General features: G+C 41.2%; 1 protein-coding gene across 1 annotated transcript in view; it reads right to left on the reverse strand.

Annotated features, from left to right (window-relative positions):
* Window positions 1-26,834, reverse strand: part of DDX31 (DEAD-box helicase 31) — an 86,756-nt gene that overhangs the window by 5,989 nt on the left and 53,933 nt on the right. Inside the window, exons 18-19 of the mRNA XM_036752026.1 lie at window positions 24,299-24,410; window positions 17,542-17,710 (exon numbers count right to left, since the gene is read on the reverse strand). Of these exons, the coding sequence (XP_036607921.1) occupies window positions 17,542-17,710; window positions 24,299-24,410 (281 nt within the window). The remainder of the gene's footprint in view (window positions 1-17,541; window positions 17,711-24,298; window positions 24,411-26,834) is intronic.

Below are 26,834 nucleotides of genomic sequence, written 5' to 3' on the forward strand. Positions count from 1 at the left end.
AGTCCAACACTGGGCCCATATCTGAAATCTTTTAAGCTTGATAGTTTCTGCCAGGGCTAATATACCATCAACAGTGATTTTGAGAACCTGCTATCTACCTCCATGCCAAGATGAAGCACTGGAGGATATCTCAGTAACAGGGCAGAAGCAGGGTAATGAGGTCCAGAATGAAGTCAAAGGAGCTTAGTTCAAGGTCTGACTACCACTCATTATGATGTGACTTTTTGTTGTTCAGTCCTTTTCAGTTGTGTCTGACTCTTTGTGACCCTATTTGGAGGTCTATTGTGATCCTATTTCTTGGCAAAGATACTGGAATGTTTTGCCATTTCCTTCTCCAGCTCATTTTACAGAAGAGGCAAACAGGTTTAGTGACTTTCCCAGAGTCATACAGCTAGTAAATGTCTGAGACCAGATTTGAATTCATGAAAACAAGTCTTTCTGATTTCAGGCCTGGCATTCTATCCACTGTACCATCTAGCTGCCCCTCATGTGACTCCAGGGAAATTGCTTAATCTGTCTTGGACCTTCAGTTTTCCTCATCTGTAAAATGAGGTTGGACAAGATAATCTCAAATGTACCTTTCAGCTCTAAATCTATGATCTTATAATGAATTCTTATCTTATCCGTATCTAAGACATATTAATACATCAATAATAATAAGTGTGTATGCTACATGGTAGGATTCTGGGGCACTGGATGCTAACTGACAGAAGACACACAAACCTGTTCTCAAAGGGTATTTGTTCAACATTCCCAAGTCCACGGTACAGAAAATGAGATGCTATAGAACTCAGGTCTTGGAGATGGTCCTGCTCTACTTAAGTTGACAACTGAAACATTTTCCAGGCATTTTACAATTTTATTTCCAGCCAAGGCATAGTCCACCACCAGCAAATCCTAATTCCTCTACAGACCTGGTAGAAAAATGTGCCAGGTCACTACTCTGAGGATCCTTATGCTCCACAGAGTGAGCAGGTGTTCAGTTTTTCAGTCTATGGCTTTGGTTTCTCTGCCTTTGGTAAAGAGAAGCTCTGAAGGGGATTTGGATTTTTTTTTTAAAGCATTCAAGAAGTCCAAATGGGGCCCTCATTTAGTGACCAAGCTACTTCTCTCCTTCTTCTCTGGTCTGCAGGCCCTTCTTGAATCACAAGGAAATAGGAAGGTAGGAAAATGGGAAATTCTAAATCTAAACATGCCCTGGCAACTTAAGATCTCAATCTTCTCCAGTGCCAACCTGTAGTCTTCCCAGTTTTTGCCAAAGTCCCCCTCTCACCACTAATCACCAAAAGAGTAATCTTGTAGTTACCAGCAAACACGTTCGTTTATGTAATTACAGTGAAAGAGGAGTAAATCTACCCAAAGTTATTGGGTTGAATTGGAACTCATCAAGAAGGACAGATGTTATTTGTACCCTCAATAAAGTAAAATCTTAGCTCAATTTACATATCAATGTACTCGGCACTAATAATAACTGTGGGGCAGCTAGGTGTCAATGCAGACAGAGTTCCAGGCCTAGCTCTCTTAGACTCTTCCTACTGAGTTTAAATCCAGCCTCAGACACTTATGGGCTGTGTGACCCTGGACAAGTTACTTAACCCTGTTTGCCTCAGTTTCCTCATCTGTAAAATGAACTGGAGAAGGAAATGGCAAGCCACTCCAGGATCTTTGCCAAGAAAACCCCAAATAGTGTCTCAGAGTCAAACACAACTGAAAATGATTGAACAAAAATAATAACTAACATATACAAAGTGCTTTAAAATTTGCAAAGTATTTTATATACTTATGCTCCTCTATTAGACTATAAGCTATCTGAGGGCAGGGAGCATATCTTATATAAACTCTGCACTGCCACCCATCTTCATACCTAGTTACAACTCTGCAGACATTAGGTGCTTAATATCTGTTGACTTAATTTTAACTTCAAACTAAATCTGATGCTGAAAACGCAGAGAACTGCTTTAATTGATTCTTATTGAACTGAGATACATTTTGGTATGCTGTTGGGTTTTCTTTTTTTAAACTTCCTTGCCTCCTCTTTACAAAATACACACACACACACACACACACACACACACACACACACACTCTCTCTCTCTCTCTCTCCCTCTCTCTCTCTCTCTCTCTCTCTCTCTCTCTCTCTCTCTCTCCTTTGGATGCCTTAAAGTCTACTGAAGTCTGGTAAAATGCATTCTCTCAAGTCTGAAAGATCTAACTTGTAAACAAACTATCTAGGGCCACAGATAGACCCAAAGGAATTCCAAGTGAAAATATACCCCAAAATGGGATGGAAAAACCCTGGTTTCAAGTGTGATCAGGGGAGAAGTGGCAATGACTTTAGATAAGATGGCAATGATTGAGAAATTTCTCTGCCCTCCCTAGCTCTTAGGGAAGAAGAAAAGGCAGCAACGTTTGAACAGAATTCTGGTGGCTCTCCAATGACAGAAAGAGCAACAAACAACTCCAGGGAGAATTTGACAAGCGGTCCCTCTGGTGCAACAAAGTAGTTCAGGTAAAGATTCTGCCAGTGTGGGATGATAATTTAGTCTCCCGAAGTGGATCATATTATCAGATCTTTATAGTCATCGAAGGAAGGGGATTAGCCACAGGAGCCTCTTAACCTTTGGGTTCTGTTTTGGCGTGGATGTAGAGTGGCGTGAGTTCCTGGCACACCAGTAGGCTGCCTTTTTGGTCAGCCTGGACAGAATAAAACCTGGCTCTTCTGAAAAACTACTGGTGCTTCAGAAGAGTCCCTATTTTGTTCATGTGCCCTGCACAAACATCAGACACTACTGCTAAATATTGGAGGGCTACCCTGTAGACCCAAGGACAGACATAAAAAACGTGCTTTACCCTAATGCCACAGTATAAAGAGCTACAAAGGAATGGAGGGCAATTGTAAGACCTGATTCAAGAAGTAGCACAGTGCTAGGCACATGGCAAGTATTCAGTAAATACTTACTTAAGTGAATGAAGGTGATTACCTACAGGAGAACTAGATAAAAGGCAGCCCTAATAAACTTTGGGTTAAGGGGATAATGGCAAGACAATGAGACTTGGAAGTAGGAGAACTGGATTCTAATCTCAGCTCTGTCATTTACTATTTGTGTAAACATTTAAGTCACTATTAGTCTGAGACACTGGATATCCTTTCCCAATTCTTATCATTAAGCAGATTCCAGTGCATTTTAATGCCTATCTCAGCACCACATGGATGTACAGATGCTTAGAAACTGCCACTGGATTTGAGAGAGAAGCAGAAGTGGGTGATGAAGGTGTGGCAACGGTCCAGAGCACTATGCATTGTCAGTTCTAGATTTAGGAACATGATAGCCTTATGTTCACCAATAACTGATCAAATGGGATACTATTTGTAAAGCACTAAGCAGTGTCAGGCTCAAAGTAGGAGCTTAATAAATGCTTGTTTCCTTTCTTCCTTGCTATCAGTACATGGAGGCTAGGTGGCTAAGTGCATAAAGCACTGGGCCTAGAGTTAGGAAGACCTTAGTTCAAACCTGGCCCGAGACACTTACTAGCTGTGTGACCCTGGACAAGTCACTTAACCTCTGTTTGCTCCAATCTCCTGGAGAAGGAAATGGCAAACCACTCCAGGATCTGCCAAGAAAATCCCATGGACAATATTGTCATGTTATGGTCCACAGAGTCATGAAGAGTTGGACATGACTGAATGACTAAACAACAACCTGTACATAATACACACTTAATATGTATTTGCTAAATGAGCATGTTTTTACAGCTAAATGCCAATCAATAAATGCAATTTATTCAAAATATTTTAGCTGATTCTTTGTGGACAAAGAGAAGATTATTGTTTTGCTGAGGCTCATATTACAAGCTTCTTCATCTCCCACATGTTGAGTTGGGTAGAATTGATTAATCAAGAGATCTTTTCTATCATTACAGAATCTTAAAGTTGGAAAGGTCCTCAAAAATCATGTATTCCAATTCCTACCTGATCAAGAATCCCCTCTTCAACATCCCTACACATAAATGATCATTCTACCTCTGCTTTAAGACCTCCTCTGACATGGAATCTGCTCATTCCATTGTTGGTCTGGTCTAATTGTTAGGAAGTTTTTCCTTCTATTGAACTGAAATCATCCTCTTCTCCTCTTGCTAGGCATTGATCTTAGTTTTGCATTCCAAGAATAAGCTTAATGTTAAGATGTCGTCAAAGATAATTTTACTATGCTTTAAATGACTTATAATGCAATTGCCTAATGAGTTCTAACCTAATTAGAAGCAGTCAATTCATATCATAAAATTCAAGCTTCATCTTCTGCTTCTAGCTCATAGAATCTAGAACAAAAGCAGCCTAGAGAAATTAATTGGTCTAGCTCTCCACCTTTAGGCAAGTTGATAGCCATATAATCCAAGGGTGATAACTGCCATTTGCCATGAAAAACTTCAGAAATATGGATTCTACAACCTCCCTTCAGAGTCCATTCTAGTATTTGGTGACCCTGATAATCAAATTCAAGTTTTTCCTAGTATTCAACCAAAATGTCTCTTTTTAATCCAACTCTTTTTCAGTCCTTTCTGGATATGGAGAAAATGCCTTATTGTAGAAATACTTTACATATCTTATAAACTTATTCTTTTCCTTAATACTTATTTTGAAGTAGCTTCCAAAAGGGATCTAGGGAATTACTAGGGCTTGAAAAAAGGGCTTGAAAAGTCACAAGGGTTGGCACTCCCAAATGATATTCTTTCTGTGCAGCAGTAAATTCAAATAATATTTATTACAAGCCTCCTCTGTGCAAGGCTCTGTCCTAAGCATTGGGAGACAAAGATAAATAAGATATGGTCCCTTCTGCCAGGAAACTTACAATCTAGTACTTGTAAATGGTTACGATACCACCTCATATCATGGACTGTCAGGTCCAATGCATTGGGTTGAAGCATGGCAGCATCAGTTCCAGGATGAGAACAAAATGCAAAGGAACTCGAACGCTTCAGAATAAGGTATGACAAGAGGCTGACATAAACTAACTGGAACTGTATAGGTCATAACAAATAACAATCAAAGCTTTCATTTCTAGAGTACTTTATAGCTTACAAAGTGCTTTCCTCCTGGCAATTCTGGGAGGTGGGTAGTAACACAGAGAAAGAGCTTTTTGTCACTATATGAGTGAAGAAATTGCTGAGTGGCCAAGGATATACATATTCCTGCAGCAGAAAAGGAATTAGGGATAGGTTGTTCACTGAGGAAGAAAAAGGATGACTAGATGAGTGGTTTGGGGGTATACGTCTGAGATGACTATATAGAAAGTCAATTTAAGAGCTAGCAAAGCTTTCTTCTTCTTGGAGTATACATGCATATACGTGTGTGTGTGTGTGTGTGTGTGTGTGTGTGTGTGTGTGTGTGTAAATAAATATATGTTTCCTTGTGTTCAGTCTCCTGTAATTCAAGCATTAGAAGCTTTGGTGAAAAAGTGAATAATCTCCTGTTGCACCTACCCTCAACTGGTATCTGTCATTGATTCAAATTGTACTTCCTTCCTTCTTCCAATTCCAGGGCTTCAATGCAGCAGAAGGCCAAAGTTTCAAGGGCTGCAACAGTGTACTTGACAGTCTCTGGCGTCACCCCCAAGAGAGGCTGGTTGGGTTCCTGTTCTTTGTTGTCAGCCCTGGCTGCTTGTCTGAAAGCACACCATGTGGTTCCCGCTGTCTGCAGGTGACCCAGGTGTGGAGGAAGCTAAGGGTCACTGTGAAATCCCTCTAATCGCCTCATTAGCAGGGTGGGGATGAAGGTGTGTTTGTTCAGTGAGAAGGCAGAAAGCTGGTAATTGCTTGGTGTCAGCTGGAAAAAACCAAGTGATAGGAGCAAGAGGCCAAATGTAAAAGGCTACATGAGCACACCTATAATTAAACCACTGTTCTAAAAAATAGGGGCTCAGCAACACCGGACTATAGCGAGAGCACAGGAAAGAGGAAACCAGATTTGCATCAAGTCTGCAAATGGAGAAATACTCCCACCACCGAAGAAAATGCCCTTAGAGATGAAATTTTGGTTGGAACCTGAGCCCAGCTATGGCTAATGTAATGCTAGAGAAACACAAATTCAACCAAATGGGGTCTTCTCATCTCTAGTTTTAGTTTAAACGATCCTATCCTCAGCACAGACGTTTCAAAGATAGAATTTGTAGTGGATTTCCAAACACAGAATTTCACATTTTGGTTCTTACATCAGAGTCCAATGTACAAATGATGATGATGATGACAAGAGTCAAAGGAAAGTGGTAAGCACTGTATAATAACACCCACAGTCCTCTGCTCATGCCACAGTTATGTCTGACCTTATAGCCACCAGTGGCTCCTATTGCTTCTTCTTGGCCTTGTCACTAAGGTCAAGTGTTCTGACCTTCCATCTGGGGGCTTGCTCTTGCCCTGGTAAGGGGGATGAGGATGCACCAGAGCATTCCCATGTCTAATTACTAGGGTCTGGTTTACTGCCTCCATTTAGGAGGTCGGAGAAACAGAGCCAGCTGCTCTGACAAGCTGGTCCATCAGCAGGGGGTGTGGATGCCCTTCTGAGTGATCTTCCTCTCCTGTGCTAAGCAATGGAATCTCAAGCCTGTTTATGTTCCCTATTGCCCATTTTGCTCTTCCTCAGACACTCCTGGGAACTACATCACTGAAAGTTACACATGAGACTTGAAGTAATGAATACAGACACCCACTGGGATGGGTACCAGGCCTTCTTTACAACAAGAGGAAACAGAAGTTATTGGAGGCGCAGTAATCTATGGCACCTTCCTCTCTAGCCTACCTTCTCTAGCTCACCTTTCATATTACTACTAGAATAATATTTCTTATCCATCAATCTGGTCATTATACTCTGTTAAAAGAATTGTCAGTGGTTACCTATCGCCCATCAACTAAAATTAAAACTTTTTTTTGCCTGGTATTCAAGGTCTTCCACAATCTGGCACTCCCCTACTTTTCTAGCCATTATTTACTTCTATTCCATGTATTTAAGGAGCAAAACCGGAATACTCTTTGTTCCCCAGATATGTTCTGTGCTTTCCTGACTTCACTTTTGCCATTGTCTCCGAGTGAAATGTTCACCTTTTTCCAGCCACTGTTAGACTGTATTCCTTCTTTAAAGCTCAGCTTAAATGACATTTTCTTCATGAAGCCTTCCCTTACCTCCTGCATAAATAATAACCTTCCCCATCCAAAACCTTGCCTGCTACTTTGTTATATAATACGTGAATATCCTTATATAACATGATGTCTTACAATGATCAGTCTGCATTTTCTCCCCTTACTAGAGCACTCTATCCACACTCTCCATCCTTTGGATCCATCCTTTCCTTTTTCTTTTACTCTCTTCTTCCCAATCGTTTCCCTCTTCCTCTTTCCTTCTTTTTTGCCTACATCTTAGGCCTGCCAGTGGCAAGCATGGCATGGGCATCGCTTAGCTTGTCTACAATCATCAGGATTATGAATGGTGAAGACTTCTATTCTCAGGGACAGACCCTGCAACTCAAGACTTCGAGTCCAGACCTACCAGTGGCTGTGTGACCTTGGACAAGTCACTTGATCTCTGTATCTCAGCTTCTCCATTTAGAGATGGTAATACTGCTCCCTACATACTTCACACAGATATTGTGAAGATAAGCCTAAACCACAACAATATGCTTTGAGCTACAGGGGGGGAAAGTTACCACATACGCTCTAATTATCATTACTTACAAGACAGTCTGGATTCATGAAAGATTGCAAGTAATCAGGCCACATGTAATTTTTTTTTCTAATAAGGAAAGTCCACAGCTCTCATTTCTAAAGATCCACACAATGTCAGAGTTGAAAGAGTCTTTAGAGATCTTCTAGACCAATCTCTTCGTTTTTAGTTTAGAAACTTAGTCCCAAGGGAGTTAACTAAAAATCCTTAAGATGATAGAACTAATTAGCAGCTGAGCTAGGACTACAACTCTGCCCATTCCAAGGCTCCTCCTCTTAAGCCATAATGTCAATAGTCAATAAAAATTTATTAAGCACCTACTATGTGCCAGGCACTAAGTTTAGTGTGAGGATACAGAGAGGCAAAAAAACATTTCTTGCCTTAGGAAAGCTCACGATCGAATGGTTGGGGGGCAGGGGGAAGCAAACAAATATATACAGACAAGCTATATAACAGGTTGAATAGGAAACAATTAACAGAGGAAAGGCATTAGAAATGAGAGGGCTTGGGAAAGGCTTCCTATAGAAGAAAGGATTTTAGTTGAGACTTAAAGGAAGCCAGGAAAGTCAGTTAGGTGGAGTTGAGGAGGAAGAGCATTCCGGGCATGGGAGACAGACAGAGAAAATGCCCAGAGCAAATAAATGGAGTGTTTTGTTTGTGGAATAAGAAGTGTCATTTGGAAAACCAGGAGAGAAGAGAGTATCAAGAAGGAGAGAGTGATCAATGTCAAAAGCTGCAGAGAGGTTGAGGAGAACGAGGACAGAGAAAAGGCCATTGGATTTGGCAATCAGGAGATCATTACTCATTTTGGAGAGCAGTTTTGATGGAATGATGAGGTTGGAAGTCGGATTATAATGGGTTAAGAGAGTGAGAGGAGAGAAAGTGGAGGCACCTATTGCAGACAGCCTTTTCAAGGACTTTAGCTACAACTGATGGGATCGTAGTGAGGACAGGAAGATCAAGTGAGCTCTTTCAGAATGGGTGCGACATGAACATGTTTGAAGGCAGTAGGGCATGCACCAGTTGGCAAGGAGAGATGGAAAATAAGTTATAGAATAGGGACAACAGATGGGGAAAATCTTTTGGAGATGGAATGGGATAGAATAAGCACACTTGTGCAGGTAGAGGGGTTAGTCTTGGTGAGAAGTAAGTCCAGAGGTGCTGGACAAGACAGGGGCAGAAGGTGTATGAATGATATGAAATAAAGAAGGGAAAAGAGGAAGCTCCTAGTAAATGGCCTCAATTTTCTTCTGTAAAATATGAGGCAAGGTTCTCTCCTGAGAGGCTGATAGGAGGGGGCACCATGGGTACCATGGAAGTCTGAAGACGTTTGGAAGAGCCACAACAGAGAGTGGGGTAGTGAGTTGATATAGAAAATGTGTAGAAGGATTATGTAGGAGCAGGGAGGGCCCTATTTAAGATGTGCAATATAAATTTGAAGTGGACCTAGTCAGAACAGTTGAGTGATTTTCTCCATCTTTGTTCAGCAGCATGGGTTTAGGAGCAAGGGAAGAGGATGGTGAAAGTCATCCAAGGTTGAGGCTTGGCTGGGTGCAGTCAGTGATATGATAAAGTGACTAGGGACTCAAGAGACCAAGACAGTGTAGAGCTGAACCAAAGAGTTCAAGGTTCACCAAGGAGTCAAGATGGGGAAAAGAGGAGAGAATGCAAGAGAGATGGCCTAGGAGAGAACTGAGAGGTTGAGGAACTGGAAGTAGTGGCGTGGAAGAAGAGTATGATTTAGTATGGGAAGGTAGGGGGAGAGGTGGGAAGCTACTAGATTATGGTCAGACAAGAGAACTTAGGAATTATTGAACATGGTGGAGGTGCATTTGTGGGTGATGGCAAGATCGATGATATGACCATCTTTATGTGTGGCTAAGGTAGGGTGGAGAAGTAGATCATGGGGGGTGAGTAGGTTGAGAGAGATTATGTTGAAGTTCCTAAGTATGAGTGCAGGAGTTACCAGAAGGTTATACATTGTTATATACTGTGTAATATAGATAATATATTGTTTCAAGGGGTATCTGAAGTTTGGGTTGGGGCATGCCCAAAGGAAAAAGCTGAGTTTCCAGAATCTCCAATTCTGAAAATTTGGAGGGGGGTGGGGAGGAGATAATTTGTCCTCCCTAGAGGTTTGGGGATGGACTAGATGACTTCTTTCTTTCCAGCCCAAGGAATCTAGAACTCCTTCCAAGTTACTAGAGATTCCAGGGCTTGGAATAGAGAATATGACAGTTGGTGTGGATTTCTAATGTGATCGTGACTACGTGAATGGTCATTAAAGTAGAAGATGAGGAAGCCTCAAGTCTTTTTTCTATATATGATTCATGACCTTAGAGAAGTGACTTGCTTGCTTCTTCTTGGTCTCAATTTTGTTAATACTTGTTTGTCTCGATGTCCTTTGGGTAGAAAAGAATGGATATTGAACTACAGCAAAACTTGCTAAAGTGCAAATGGTATGGCTACACAACCTATACAAATATTTTCAAGGTTTCAGATTATCGTTTTGGCTTTTCATTGCTCCACTGCTTAACATGTCTCCCTAAATTCCTGTTAGCTCATTGTGAATAGACTTCATCCTGGTTCTGCCACCATCCCACCCACATGTATGGGGATCTCAGAGATTGTGGCTTTGTTCATTTTCTGATATCACATTTGGCCCAATTTGTCTTTTTATGGAATGATGAGTAGACCAACTAAACCGAGAAAAATTTTTCAGTGGGCAAGATTCCAAGTTTTCCTTCAGCTAATTAAGTGATATTAAGGAGGTTGTAAATGCCACATAAAAATTGGCAGGCAAGCTGCTCCCAATGATTAGATTATTGCTTTACAGGGAGCTACAGCTGCAGCTTCTCAATGCTAGTCTTTTTTGGGAGCCAGTTTGGTGTTTTCAAGGTTGTTACTAATAAGCAAAGTTCGAAGGTGTTAAAAGGTTGCCAGTTAATACACCTTCAACTCAATCCCTTTTTGTTGATTCTTGTAGTCGATGCAAAAACTACAATTCTCTTGTAGTTAATTAAAAAAAAAAACACGAGAAAGAAAAATAGTACCACTCTTCCTCAAAATGGCGGAGTTTATATGGGGTTGGAGAGAATGGACAATGGGGTATAACTCTTCCAAGGAAGGTTCAAGTAAGCTCTCAGGAAGTGTTTGTCAAATGGATCAGTGAATTACATTCACACCAAAGGCTGGGGTGGGGAGAGGCGGGGATGCATAAGTTCAGAGTTTGGACTTTTCTAATTTATCAAAATCTCATGAATTTAGAATTCACTAATTTATAATTGTTATAGTTTGTGGAGGACCCTGACTGAAATTTCTGAAGGTAAGCTTTCTATGAAAAAATGGTTTCCTGAACAAATTGTAGAGCACAAAGTGTATGAAAGGCTTGCAGGAGAAGAGTCACATGACAGACTAAACTAATTTTAAAGCACTTGAGAAGCGTGAATACTCCAGGGAGTGCTTTGATGCTCTTCTCAAGCATACTTAGGTGTCTGGCAGTTTGGACACAGTGGCAATCCTCAGTGTAGCATATTGTAAAGTGGAGCAAAATATCCAGGAAGAATTATTTTTAAAAGCTTTTTGAGAGCTGGCCTTATGTTTGTGATTACTTTGTAGGTTTAGGTTAACACCTAACTACGTATCACCCTTGCAATTTTGACTTTTACACATAACAACCTGAAAATGATAAAATTTCATTTCTATAAGAATGTTATATCACACAGACAGTGCAAACAAGTGAAGTTTGGAAGAATTACAGAAATGAACAACACATCTACGTGAGTATGTGGCCCCAGGCAAGACACAATCTCCCTGGGCCTCAACTGCATCATCTGTAAAATAAGGAAGCTGGGCTAGTTGACTTTGAAGGTCTCTTCCAACTCTAAATCCATAATTCTGATTGGTTTACTAGTCAAATGTACCACATGTAGTTTAGCACCCAACTGATTCAAGGACAACGAAAACAAGAAATAAGATGGCAGAAATCAAGGATAAAACCACTTCTAGGGTAGCCACGGAATAAAGTTTTAAGAAGAAAGCACCTCAAGGAATAATTTTTGGCTGTTGCATGGGTCATACCTCTCTGGGGAAAAAAAATACCATACTTAGACATGATATAGAGAGTTCCAAGAAGGAGCAAGATTATCCTGTTCTGCTGTGATGGCAACACCAACATCTTAAGAGACTCTGGTTACAGTACTCTTCTTAGACAGTGTTTAATGACAGAGATGCTTCCTTATAGTGCTATGTTAACTTTCTCAGGAATACCCAACTCAATGTTTCCTACTTACCAGCTACATAGAAAATAATGTGAATTTCAGGATTTTATCTATGTTGTCTTCCATCCCAAAGAAACTGAAGACCCAGTTTCTGGTGCTGGTATCTTAGGTAAAGATGTAGGATGTCGGGAGTGTGTGTTGATTTTCTATCTTAGGAACCGCTGAATCTACACAGCATAAAATAAAAGATACATTTCGCCAAGAGAGATCATTGGTTAGCGCTGACTGTCACTGCGGGGCCATACAATATGTACCTGATATTATCGACTACTTGATAAAGTGCAGGGTTGGAGTTTTGGCAGGTTTGTGTGTCAGGTGTCAGAGTTTGTGACTATGAATGTGGTTCTGTGTGCAATGGTGGGGGGGAGGGGGAGAGGGAAGCATTTAGTGTTTACTTTCAAAATTTAGGATCCAAAAGGCAGACAGACACCTGGCTGGTAGGATATCCTTTGGGGAACATGGTTGCTCTCCTTTTTTAATAAAATAAGAGAAGTGTAGAAGAAAGGTGCCAGATATTAAAAATTCCCAGTGTCGTTTGGTGAAAACACTTAATGGCCTCCTAACCTGGGTGTGATTCCTGTCTCCTTCTCCCCAGCACAACTCCACCCTCTTCCTTATGGGTTTGGGCTCCCTTGTTTGCTGTGTGGCAGGTGAAGCAGGACAGGATTTGGTTTGCAGCCTGGTGAACAGATATTAGATGTTTGTACACAATATATAATTACTCCAGGACAACTGGTGCTGGCAGTAAACAGCCATAAGGAGGAAAGCTGAATAGTTTGGAGTATTTAATGCTACTATTTTATTCCCCCATTTAAAATAATAAGGGCCCTATTCTCTTTCTCGACAGATGGATTTTAGAAGAGACGGTTCAGCTCTGCACAATAATTGTTGCCACAGTGTAACTCTTCTGACTTTGTGGGGTTTGGCAGACTTTTTTTTTCCTCCTGCCCAGTCCTCAGAAAGCAGCAAACTGGCATTTGTTTGAGCCCTGACTGAGGTGTGGAAAATCTGTCAAGTTTTCTCTGCCTCTCACCCTGACCACAATTATACGGTCCACGCGCAGATTAGCTGCAAAGTCACTCTTACCCCAGGAGTGACAACATTTCCCCCAAATAAAAAGTTACCTACTGTATCCTAGAGTGGCCGTCTGTAGTATAATGGCAGGGAGGGGGTCTTAGAGGGGGGGAAAATGCCTTCAAAAGAAGCACATAACAACGGAAAAAGTAGCTGAAACAGAGTGGCGACAAGGCAGTAACAGAGAGCTGCATTGTCACGAGCTGAGTAATCCTATGACACACTGCTGTCACTCACCACGAGGCTCCCTGCTGAGCCCGCTAGACATCAAAGACCGCCACATACCATCTTACATGCTCTTTATCAGCTAATCAGCCTATTCTTCCCTAAATAAAGCCCTCTTAAATCCCCTGCTCACAGGGGTATACCAGTCCTGTTGCCCATCTGCTTGCGAGGGTCAACTGAAGCAGGAGGCAGCGGATTGTTCTCTCCCTGGTGGCTTCTCAAGGTAAGGACAATGCAGTCTCCAATTCCCCCTCCTAACTCCCCCTCTCCCCTAGTCCCCCTATTCTCCAGGATCTGGGGAGGAGCTGAAGACATCAAAATCTGAAACACGGCTATTTGAATGAATGCTTACTAACAAAATATCCAGGAATAATGCATGCCAGCTGCCAAAATATATACTTACTAAAACTACCGAAGTTGGAGGTGGAGATGGAGGTGGGGGTGGGGGTAGTGAGGGAGGTGAGAATTAGAAACAAAACTGTGTTTATTAACAGTCATAATTTCTCCACGCGTGCGCGCGTGCGCGCGTGTGTGTGTGTGTGTGTGTGTGTGTGTGTGTGTGTATTTTTTTCCTTTCTTCTGCTAGGGTCCAAGTATCCCCATTTAAAAGATGGAAAAATGGAGCTCAGAGTTATCAATGTCTGTCCAGGGGCCACCCAGTTTGGGGGCATGTTTCCCCCTTGAACTCAGACACTTGATCACATATTCCAAATCAATGAAGCTGGAGACATTGCTGCAGATCTGAAATGAACCAAACCCCAAAATCCCCAGCCCTAACTCTGATGCATGGCAGTTTAGCATCCCTGGCACACAAGTGAACATCTGGGTTGGGGAAACCTGAGGGGGTTCACCTTTTCTCCCTTAGGAGAGGTCTTAGTTCTCCTGCAAAGCAATCATAAAATAACACAAATTGTCAGACCTGACCAGGACAATTGGTGAGTGAGAGCAGGTGCCTGCTCCCTCTGTACCTCTGGCCTTCATGGCTACTTCGAGAGAAGCAGAGCTGCCATAGTATGGTCTCTTTTCCCACTGTGGCACTGGAATGCAGAAGCCGACTGATAGAGAAAGCATGTATGAAATATCTGTGCTGAGGATTTATAGGATCCTCTTCATAAGACCATAATCTCTTTATTTTACAGGTGAGGAAACTAAGTCCTGTCAGAGAGGTTAAGTAACTTCCTAAGATCACGATGCAGTAAGTGATAGAAACAGGATTTGAATTCAGTTTTGAAGATGTTACTATAATAACATAAATGCATATGTAATATATTAATATTCCTGTGAGGAAAGTATTCAAGAAACTTTAATTTTTAACTTAACAGAAAGTAGGAATTTTATAAAACACCCAAGAGTCCAAAATTCAGGTCCTATTCAGGTTAGATTTAATGAACCCCAGAATCTCTGATTTTTCAAATCCCTTTACTGTTTTATATCACAGAAAAACCAGGCATTGTCAAGGCTGATGAACTAACAGGAACAGGCTGAAGAAAACTGGGTCAAAACTTCTTGTTGCATGAACAACACACACACAGATATTTAGTGTTTTACATGCACATACATACAAATAAATAAATTTATGTTGCAAGATGCGGGAAATCATGGCCTTTGCTTAGGTATGCCTAGAGGGCCAGCTGGGAAAGGTGTACTGCGGTATTCATTATTGCAATGCAGAAAGAGCAGCATGCTCAGCAAAAAACAATGTTTTGAACTATTTGAGGACCCCCTTTGGCCCTAGGGCCAATGAAAAGCCTTTTGCCTCCTGAACAATTCAAGAGAGCTTAAATACTACTTTCTTCATGAGTCCTCTACTGCTGGTTGGTTGGTTTTCCTGCCCCACCCTCCACTCCCATATTACAGGATTAACTAACATTGGTTTTTTTACATCCCTGTATAATGTGCAGCTCTTTACCTTTATATGTTGTCTCTCCCAATGGAACCTAAGTTCCTTGAGGGCAGAAACGGTCTCCCTTTTGCTTTCGTATCCCTGGCACTTAGCAGTAGATGCTTTTTCTTGTTGTTAGGAAGTAATCCTGCCTACATACAGCTTAGGGGATAACCCAAGAATAGATACATCAGAAAATCTAGCCACATCTACGCCACTGTAATTTGCAGGGAGATACGATTTTAATTAACTAATCAAAGATTACTTGGCATCTGTGGATTTCAGAGGAAAATTATGGTGAGTAGCAGGAGCATATCTGTTGAATGTAAATTTCTGGACAACTTGAAAAGCTAAAGATGGACTCTCTGGCAGAGCTGGAAGGGACTTTAGAAACCATCTCGTCCGACCTCTTCATTTTACAAAGGAGGAAACAAGGCAAAGTCTCTAAGTCTAGAAGGGCCAGTTTCTTGGTCAATGCTTTTCTAGTAGCTAAGGACTCCCTTACTCCTAAGCTCTCATTTCCTAGGAAGTGGACGGAGCCCACTGGTATCTTGAGGATGTCAGTGCCCATGTATCCCAGGGCCATGGAGACCAGAGCTTTCTATAGCAGTTTGTGGTACAGTGAGCACTGGGCCTGGAGTAAGGACCAAAGATCAAATCCCACCCTTTCTAGCAAGTGTGACTTCTGCCCACCTCAGTTTCCTCATCTGTAAAATGGGGATAATAATAGCAACTACCTTGCAGGGTTGTTGTGAGGATCAAATGAGATAATATTTGCTTTAAAAAAAAGCTTAATTGAGTGCCTGGCACATAGTAGGTGCTATATAAATGCGTATTCCCTTTCTATGGATGAGTCAGGGCAAAAGTTCATTACCCAAACACAACTATAGCAGGTATACATAACTCCTTTCCTTGGGCTCTTTAAGTAAGCTGGGTCTAAGGGGGGATCGTTTATGTCTCCATGCCAGTAACATTTAACAATCCAGCATCAACATTTGAAAAGTACTACAGAAGGGCCCACCTAAACACAGAAGGGAAGGGAAAGGGGAAGGGAAGAAGCATTTATTTATTAAGGCGCCATTACATGTCAGGCACTGTGCTAAACACTTTACAAACATTATCTCATTTGATAAAATAACAGAGTTCTCTACCAGGCATCGAACAAAGCCATAATTGCTATAAACCCTCCTTTCTTACTGGGTGCTGCTAGACATATGCCCCAAGAAGGTCAATGACAAAAAAGAAGGGTCCCACATTTGTAGCAGCATTTTTCATAGTAACAAAGATCTGAAAACAAAGGAGATGATAGGGGAACGGCTAACCAAATTGTGGTCTATGAATAAGTGGAATGTTACCCTGCTGGAAGAAACGATGAATATGCGGAATACAGAGAATCATGGAAAGATCTACATGACTACGCAAACTGAAACAAGCAGAGTCAAGAAAACAGCATATACAATGACCACAACTATGTAAATGCAGTAATGAAAAAACTGAATGTTATGAAAAACATAAAGACCAAGCTTGGCCTTAAAGAGGAGATTTAAGATCTTCACTCCCTGCACTTTTGCAAAGGGAGGGGTCCACTGATACAGAACGCTGCAGACAACATAGACTTTTTCCAATGGGTTGTTCGGTTGTGCTGATTTTTTTTTCTTAATCTTTAAAAATTTTTTGTTATAAGGGAGATATATATGTGGAGATAAGGGGAAATGTAGATGATGTAAAAACAAAAGCTGTCAACAAATCTATTTTTGAAAGTAAGGTTTAAACAACTACTTAAGTTTTCAAGACCAAACAAAAAAGGAAGTCATTGTGATGACAGAACAGGATTTTAATCCAATTTTAATTAGTTCTCATTACTCTAAAAACAAACAAAAGGGGGGAGTGGGAGTTTCAAATGTAAAACACTATGTAGCCACAATATGTGTGGCCTACAACACAGATAGTATGAAGCCAAAACAGCAACAACAGCAAATGCTATAGGGAGGGACACTGATCAGATTAGGTGGGCTCCTGTCCATTTGAAGGCTGAGAGCAAATCTGATCATCAAAACCCTGTTGTAATAGTCACTGAGACCCAACAGGTCTCAATTTCTGAAGAAGACTTGAAGAGTTCAGAATAGTCATTTTTTCTTCTGTAGCAGAGACCTATTATAGTCACTGGAAGATATATTGGTAATCATTTACCTCCAGAATAAAAAACGGAAGGCTTTATATTGGGAGGAATGCAGACCCTGATTTTTATGCTTTTACCAGAAAGAACAACATATTTACACTCATCTCTGGTTTTTTTGGGTGGGCATCCATGTTTTTCTGTGCTTATTTTTACATTTGATAGGGAAAAAGGAAACACTGTCAGTTCATCTTACCTTTTCAGCTTTGATTTCCTTTTGTTTCCTGAAGAGGCACTCAGATTCCGGGGGGCATCTCTTAGCCCAAAGCTCTTGGCCACATGACCAAGATGGAGGGATCGGACATGAAAAATGTGCTTCAGATCCTTGGGGTAGGTTGCATAGGCACGGATGAAAGACTGTAGAGCTGAGAAAAAAGAAAATAAAAGGTTCATATTTTTGGACCATTGTTTATTTGCATAAAAGTTACACTTTTTTATTTTTGCCAGTCCCAAAATAAGACTGGAGTCCTGTTATTAATGAACACAGTTACAACCAACATGAACCACTAGCATTTGCAGAATGAGACATATCCCTTGAAATATGCATAGAACTTTTAAGAATCCACTGAAAAACCACTTGTGGTAACCAAGAAAATGGGAAAAAAATCCCCCACTCCCACCCTATATATAAAGCGTACGTGATTAAACAAGTCTTTTTCTTATTGGGTTTTTCAACACCATTGACTACTGAATTCAGGACAAAAAGAAAGGAAAGAGACAACACCCTATGTAATTAGAAGAGTCTAGGTCAGGTCACAGTCTTAGGGCTATTAATCCAATGTCCTGTCAAGAAGGAAGCTGCACCAGGAACTTACTTTTAGTACCTTTAAAGACAGGATAAATGAGATCCTTGTTCCATATTACACAGAAAGCCAGAAACAAAACTGGACGTGGAACCTAAGAAAGTCGAGCCTTGGTCCTGATCACTAGGCCTTGCCTCTTCAAGAGAAGATTTCCGTATACCCAGTTCCTCTCTTCCTACCTAGCAATAACAGTTAAGATTAAATGTCTGCCCTAGTCTCACTACAAGAGGGAAAGAGGGAATTGTTCTGGAAAGTAGCTATCTGGTAAGAGACCATTCCCACATCTATACCTATTCACTTTTGCCCCCAATCCCTACTCTTCCTGCCAGCCACTGCCTACCCCTGCAATCTCCGATGGAAAGAAGCACTAAACACTAACCTCTCTTGCCCTGGCTTGTTGAGCCACTGGACCAGCAAGTTTGCCCACAGCTTAAATGTAATCTCCCAGCAGCATCAGGAGATTGGCGTTTATGAACAGTAATAAAAAGTGTCATTTTAGCAGATCAGCTCTGGGAAGAATCCTGGGAATCCATCAAAGCTCTATTTACTGAGTAAAGTGAACTCCTTTTCCCAATCGATGAGACATAACCAAGGCAACTTTTCTGCACCCTCCTCACAATTCTGTGTCACTGCCTTTTTTTTTTTTTTTAATAACTGGGGACTAGCATTTCTAAAGAAAATCTTTAACATTTCAAATGATCTATACACTCAGGGGGTTATAAATATGGGGGACAGTACTCAGTATTGCTAGGACCCTGGACACACAGCCACATGTTAAAACCATAAAATAATAGGTCATTAGGGTTAGAAAGGACCTTAGCGATCAATAGTTCAATTCCCTAATTTTGTGGCTCATGTTCCAATCACACAGCTGGCAAACGGCAGAGCTGGTCCCAGCTGTAGTCCTTGACCCACTGATGGCCAGTCCTAATCTCCTTCCATCACACCATGCTACCTTCCTTCCGGGAGGCCAATGTGATAAAACCAATATTATTCAGGTAATATAAGCAAAACCAAAACAAAATAACCCTTGTTTTAACCCATGTTAGGCAAAAAGGCATTTTCTTTTTGTCTGTTATTCCAAATTTTCTACACTCTTGCCTCAGGTCTGCATACAATTCACTGTATGCGTGGCCACCACAAAAGATACATTTGGCATCATGCTTCTTGAGAAAAGCATTAGTTATTTGACTTCCACCAATGTTGATACACTTATTCTTTTCCCTTCTTTACCCCCAATCAAAATAGCTTGAGATTGAGAGCCTTGGTCCCAGGAGAGTCAAGTGCCCAACTCACAGCTTTACAGGGATAATGAGTTTGCCAGAAAATGGCAGAAAGTGTTTTCCCCCTAGACAACTGGTCAGACAGCATTTCACACTGCATATTTTTACTATGGAAACTCCTTGTTCTCAAGGCTCCTGTTCCACTGGGGACAGCGACAGTTGGTCATCCTCACATACTTGCATGGACACCCATGTTTAGCTAATTCGGAGGGGCATGAGCTTCAGAGGCAGCGGCAGATGTTTGCATGACCTTCCAAGGGTCAGGAAATGGTTCACTTTGGCAGTGACTGTGATATGCAGAAGGACTGGGGCCTGGAGGGCAAACACAAGAGGAAAAGTAGAGGAACAGTAAAATTGAAACACTGTTATTTTGGAGAATGCAGGCTGAGGAGAACACTGGGCAAAAAGCAACCTCTTTGCAGGCCCTGATTCCTTATAGTCACCTTTCAGGGAAAATAATCTGGAAAAAAAAAACTTTAAAAAATTCTTCCCACATGTATTTTGTTCTTTTTGATGATAGCCTTCCTTACGCCTTGGCTTCACAAATGCTGCTTTTGGTGGTGTAATGGAGAGTGTTGATTGGAGTCAGGTGAGGGGGGGCAAATGCCAGCTCTGATCCTTACTAGGTGTGTGCTCCAGACAGGTTATAGCCCTTCTGAGTTCCAGTTTTATCATATGTAAAACTGAGAAACTATCAGTATTACCAACTTCACAGAACTACTGTGAGGAAAGCATTTTCTATGCCTTAAAGTGGTATGCAAATTTGCTATTACTGATATTATTTGAGACCAGGAATAATGACCTGTGGTTCAAGGATCTTTGATTCTAATGACCTGGGTACTCTGCGTTGCCAAGGGAGATTATAGCCTTTCCATGCCCTGGTAGATCGTCTTCAAGAGCTGGTGTGGCTAAAAAAATTCCTCATCTGGTGGCCAGACTTGTGGTAGTGAGCAGCTTGGAAGGCAGAGAGAGCAGTACTAGGACAACAAAGCCTCTCTAGCCCAGTGGGGATGGGAAAGTTCGTCCTTCACTGGCATTGCTGTTAGGAACACTCTTGACGCTTCCAGGGGGAACAGCCATCCTCACACCACAACAGGATGTTGGAGGAGAATTTGAGTGAATAATATATTTACAGAGGGAAAGGGGCAAAAGAAGATAAATGCCCCAATTATTCTATCCTACTGCTCTCTAGGACTCTTGGCTAAGAGGGGATAAGTATTTGCTAGAACAAAAAAGTGGGGGTCCCAATCCACTGGAACATTTTGCTGTGAACAAAGAGCAACATTTTCTAAAAATTTTCCTTGGGGAAAAATGTTCTCCAGAACCCACAGGTTTGAGCTCCTTTGCTCTCTCCCCAACTCAATGCAGAGGTGCTGCGGGAAGTGGGAAGAAGAGGCAACTTCCTGGAAAGTGACTGCAATTAAATGTTGGTTATTAACACTGACTGGGTCAAAAAATGCAAAAGGAAAACAAATGAATCTCTGGCACAATCTCCATCAGATTTTCTGCCATGAAGGCAAAAGCCAGCTGCTTTGTTAATTATTCATGACTAAGAAGGGAGTTTATGGAAGCAAGTCAGTAGGGAAATTTGCATATGCAGATTTCAATTCAAGAGAAAGGATCATACTTGCAGTCCTTTTGATGGTGGTGGTTATGTCATGAATACAATACCCTTTGGGTGCAAAAGGTATGTATGTTCTCCCAAAACATTAATTCACAGACCTGAATGACAGGACTATAGATGTTCCTAGGTTTCTGCATATTTAAAGGGGTATGCAATTTGGTAGACTGAGATCCACCAAAGGGGGCTTTTGGGCACAGATTATTAGAAGCCTGGTATGCTAATCGATCAGCAAATAACTGAATATTATGCTCCGTTGCTCCAAGACAAACAGACATTTTGGAATATGAATCCTATTCTTTGTTTTCAAAATAATAATAAAAAAATCATCTGCAATTTGTTCATGCTTTTGGGTGTAATGATCATGAGGAAGAGGAGAAACTCCAAAATTGAGTATTTCACATCCTATTATCTACTGGAATTGGGGTTGAAGTTTCATTTGCCACAATTTTCACTCCAATTCAATACATATTTATGCAGTACCTACTACAATCTGTGCAACACATTTTACTTGGGGTGAGAGATACAAAGATGCAAAATAAACCATAGTTCTTGTCCTCAGACCTAGCTTATTAACTCATAAACTCATAAGGGACTTCATCCTTGGTGTTCTAAATCACCTAGTGTCATTTCTACCTCCCAGCATGCCCCATCCAAAACAGAAACCACAAGGGGCCCAGAAGCACATGACTTAGATACTGTCTCCTGTCTAATTTTAAATCCTTTAAACATTACTCATACTGTCCCAGTGTGTGTTGGGTGTTGGGAGAGTGGCAACCAGGTCATAGCCTTAGGCCAATGCACACTATGAGCAAAGAGCTCCATGGCAGATTCTGTAGCATTAAGGGTCCCGCAACCCACACACTTGCTTTCACCTTCATTGATAAGGGCCCATTCACACCTAGACTTCCAATCCACCCTCAAACATACACCACAGCCACTAAAATGAATCTCATTGCCAAGGCAGAACTGTCTTACCTACTCCCCAAATTCAATCAAAGGCATCAGCACACTTTCTCACTCTGACCCTCTCATGGCCGCACCCAGAACACAATCTCCCCACAACCACTGTCTCTCCCCTCCCATACTACTCAGGTCAGAGTTCCCAGGCTGCTCTCTCAAATAGCCAATCAATATACGATAGACATAAAAACATTTCCTGATGCTCCAGACACTGGTTTCCATTTGCAGCAACCCCCCCCCTCCCCCGCAACAAGGAAATCTTTCATGATGAGACACATCTGTGCCTCCTTTTGCTCCATCAGTTCCAAAGTGCTCTCAGCTCCAAATGAGCATAATGCAAAATATAATGGGCTAGGAGAAAAGGTGAGAGAAAGACAAAATCCTCCCGGACAGTCTTAGGAGGAGAGGTCACTTTCAGCTAGGGGTACAGCTAGAGGTACATAAGGGAAGTTTCTATATAAGAGATGGCCTCTAAATTAGGCCTTGAAGGAAGAGAAAGATCATGAAAGATGCTAGTCTTGCTACAATAGTAGCAGTTTGGGTGGAACACCAACCCACATAACCAATGCCAAGATGGAAGAAGATGGAGTAAGTCAGTTTATTTTTGTAGCACCTTCATTATTAACACTAGACCACAGTAGTAGCATGGACCCACTTATTTACTGCAAAATGGGTCCATCTTATATATCAAACAAATATGCATCATCAAACCATGTCTATTCAAGAAAGAAATTCTATTGCCTTGAGAAGAGAATCAACCACCAGTCTGAAGATGGAGCGCTAGGGACCTCAAAGCTGTTCAGTTCAGCTGAAGAAAATGCTAAGAGGCAGAATGGTTTGGGAGTGCCTAGAGCGGTGGACTTGGAGTTGGGAAACACATGGGCTCATGTCTTGATGGGAATATTATATTTGCATTACCTTCCTCATGGGGCTGTTGTAAGGGAAGCTCTTGGGGGGCTTCAAAGTACTCTGTAGCACTCATTTCTGTAAATGAGTGATCACAGTGTGATATGATAGAAATCACAGAATTTAGAGCTGAAAGGGAATTTAGATTTCATTTGGCCTCATGTCCTAATTTTACAGAGGAAGAAACTGAGGGTCTGAGAGATTAAGTGGAATGCTCAATGTTGCGAAGATACCAGAAAGGCATTGTCTTGGTTCATCTCTTGACATAATTTTCATCTAGATGGATCTGTTCGCTCTCAAGGTAGCAAATGACTATGATCTATAAAGCACTTCCAGCTCTCAGGTCTAGGAATCTATGAACCAGAGGAGTTTGGAATCAGGCTCCACAGAACAAATGTCATCAGTACGTGCCATGCCACCACTGGGTGACGAACAGAGGGATTCAATGACAAAGACAGAGTTTTGATTTCTCGATCACATTTTACTCTCTTGCTCAGAGACAACATAAAAGGCCAGACTGGAAATTGGGTGATCTCAGAAGTCATAATGATAATTAAAATAATTATAAATAATAATAATGCTAAGGGCTTTACAAATATCTCATTTAATCCCCACGATAATTGAGTGAGGTAGGTGTTATTATTACCTTCATTTTATATTCGAGGAAACTGAGGCAAACATAGGTTATGTGACTTTTGCAAGGTAAACACAGCTAGTAAGTGTGTGAGGCCAGATTTAAGCTCAAGTTTTCCTGATCTCAGGCCCAGCATGCTATACATTGCACCACCTAGCAGTCTCCTCCGAAAATTCTAGTCAAGGGTCTGGATATTGAATTAACGCCCAATCCTACATAAAACTTCCAAAGAATTGGGCACAGAGCCTTTGGTCTTCCCAGTAGGACCTTGCTGGGATTGTTCTCATTTCCCTCGAACTTTTAAAGTGTTCCAACTTTAAAGATGCCTAGGTCCCATATTTCTACCCATTGCTCTTGGAAAGGTAGACCTAACTTTTCTCTCTCCTATAATTGTATCTTTTGTCATACCTTTTCACAAAAACAGGTACATAAAAGAGAAAAAACTTAACCTTAAGATCCAAGTCATTGGGTCAAAGCTCTATTTCAAATGTAAGCCAAGATAAATCCTCATTTGTGCAAAACATGTGAAAGGATGAATTAACATTTAATATCATTTTAAAGCCTCTTGCGTCTGTTTCCAAACCCAGTAGAATTACTGGGCTTGAAGGCTTTCGCTAGTGAGCAGAGACCCCTGGTTGGCCTCTTACTCACCTCCCGCCCCTTACCCCCCACACCTCAGTGGGGGGTATAGTGGGAGCTCTGCTGACCTATCTATTCAGTAATCGCCTAAGAAATCCACTGACCTTTCTTTGCCCAGGAGACCCTCTCCGCACTGGCATGCACGTAATCTTCAAATGCTGTCTGCAAGACAGTGGCTCGCTCTCGGATTTCCTGGGGGCCAACACTGCGGGATTTCTGGGAGGGTGGCGGAAGGATTAAAGGAAAGACAGAATCGGAGTCAGGAATAATGAAGCAGTTTATAATAGATTTAATAACAGTAAAATCACACAGTAACCACCTAGGGGCCAAAAGGGGTAATCCCTTCAATATTACTAGAGAGGAAAAAAAAGGGAATATAAAGATGTTAAAGTCAAGCAAAGATGAGGATGGCTTTGTGCAGAGAGCAAATCGGTTTTAATTTTTTGTGTTTCTGACCCCTTATCACTCACATTCAGAATGAGAGATCATCAGTGATACTTTGGGATTTACTAGGTCCAGTTTGGATGTTTAAAAGTATCACTGAAAATAAATTGTGTTTTCAAGTGAATCTTGCATTTTCTACCTTTCTGTCTTACGTTTCTCTTCCCTCTCCAACTATCAATCAGACCACTGGCAATTTCTCTGGGGGGAAGTCTTCCATAATGGCTGGTCTATAATTTAGCTTCCTAAGTTACTTTTATGAGAGGTAACTTCATAGCAAGTTTCTGTAATTCCTGTGGCACTCACACTTGTTACTCTATGGTTTGCAGTGAAGGGTCCTGAGTTGCTGCAGCAAATCTGGTCTAAAGGAAGGCATATGGACCTTTCAAAGAGCTCTGTGGCAAATAAGCAATAACATTAAAATGGTATGAAATCTACAAAACTTTACAGACCCAAAATTTATCATTCTCATCCTTGAACGGTCCACGTGAAGAATTGCCCTTCCTTTTATAACCTCAGCCTGGGGATGGTGGTTTCATTTCCAGATCTTTCCAAATCAACTAGAAATGACTTTTAGCGAGGACAAAAGGGAGAGAGGTCAGTAGAATGTGGCTCACGGAAACAGAGATCGGCTACCGAGCCCTGAGCCCTCAGCCCTCTGTGTGGTGCACAAGATAAATCCAGAGTGGGGTATCATTCACTTGCACTTGTAACCTTTGGGGAGCACTGGCCCAAGTCTCTGTGCTTGGCTGGTTGCTCTTAAACCCAGACTCAGGCAAATTCCCCTCCACTCTTAAGACTGCCAGAGGAAGAACAGGAGGAATAAAAGAAAAGGCTTGATTCCTCTGATCGATGCACCTCTCTGTACTTAATAGAGACTTAACAATCTGAAAATGTTTTTAGTTTAGTCAAATCATCCCTTGCCACCTGTTTAGCTGATGACAGTGTAGCTGATTTCACGGTACATGGTCCCCCTAAGGGTTTTCTACGATAAAATGTCAAGAGAAAAGTCAGCAGGAACTGTGTTACGAAAGTGGACATTTGCTATTGTCATTAACAAGGATTTTTTTTTACCCCCTTAACTGATGTGAAATGCAAACTCCCTCCCCCCTCCTCTTTCCGTTAAGCCATCCCGGCAGCACAACTGTCACCTTCCCAGCGTTTTTTAATATGAATGTGAAATTAGCGAAGATGCCCTTTCCCCTGGCGGACAGAATCCTCTGTTATTAAAAAGTAAAGCACTTTAATAATGAAAACTTTTTCCTCTTTTTCTTGTGTTTTAACTGTTTAAAATTAATGAGAAGGGCAGAACGGTTGTCAAAGCGATATTGAAAGCCGGGCAGCCAGGACCGAATAAGCACAAAAATCCCTCTAGAGTGTTAAATAAACAGAGCTTCAGCCCTCTCCGAATCCCTCTGTTGGTTATTGTATACATTCTGTAACAGCACTCAGAATAGATCTGAGAGCCAGGGAGGCAGAAAGGTTTCAGAATTCCAATAAAGGCCTCAAATTAAAGACAGCCTGGTGCGAATTCCAGGAGAAAATTAAAGAGACCTCAAGCTTAAGTGACAGGTGACTTGCTTCTGTGTCACAACTGTCAGGGGATTTAGTGATAATATGGCAATATATTACAAAGGGCTTTTCTTATTCCCCCCTTTAGGTTTCAAAATGAGGCATCTTTTCTTCCTAGCCAAAAAAAAAAATGTATATATATATATATATATATATATATATATATATATATATATGTGTGTGTGTGTGTGTGTGTGTGTGTGTGTATATATATATACATATATATACACACACACATACACATACACGTATATATATACACACACACATACATATATATGTATACATATAATATGTGTGTGTATATGTATATACATATAGATAGATGAGTGTGTGTATATGCGAAATATGTAGAAAATAAAAGACAAAACTACATTCTTGGTTTTGAAATGGTAAGGTCAATCTGAGAAAAACAAAAGAAAATTAACAGCAGAAAATAAAATGTGCTTATGAAAAAGCTTTTCTTTCCTTTTCTCATCCCCACTTACCCCCCTCCCAGAAATACTTTATTTTAAAATTGCCCCTCCTGAGAATGAATGAGGCATTTTTGAGTTGTCTTCTGGGGAGGACAGTCTAAATTTAAACTGAAAATGGAGGGGGCCAGAGCTATGCTGCATAATCTCAAAC

Source organism: Trichosurus vulpecula, chromosome 3, assembly GCF_011100635.1.
Source record: "Trichosurus vulpecula isolate mTriVul1 chromosome 3, mTriVul1.pri, whole genome shotgun sequence".
Lineage (NCBI taxonomy): Eukaryota > Metazoa > Chordata > Mammalia > Diprotodontia > Phalangeridae > Trichosurus > Trichosurus vulpecula.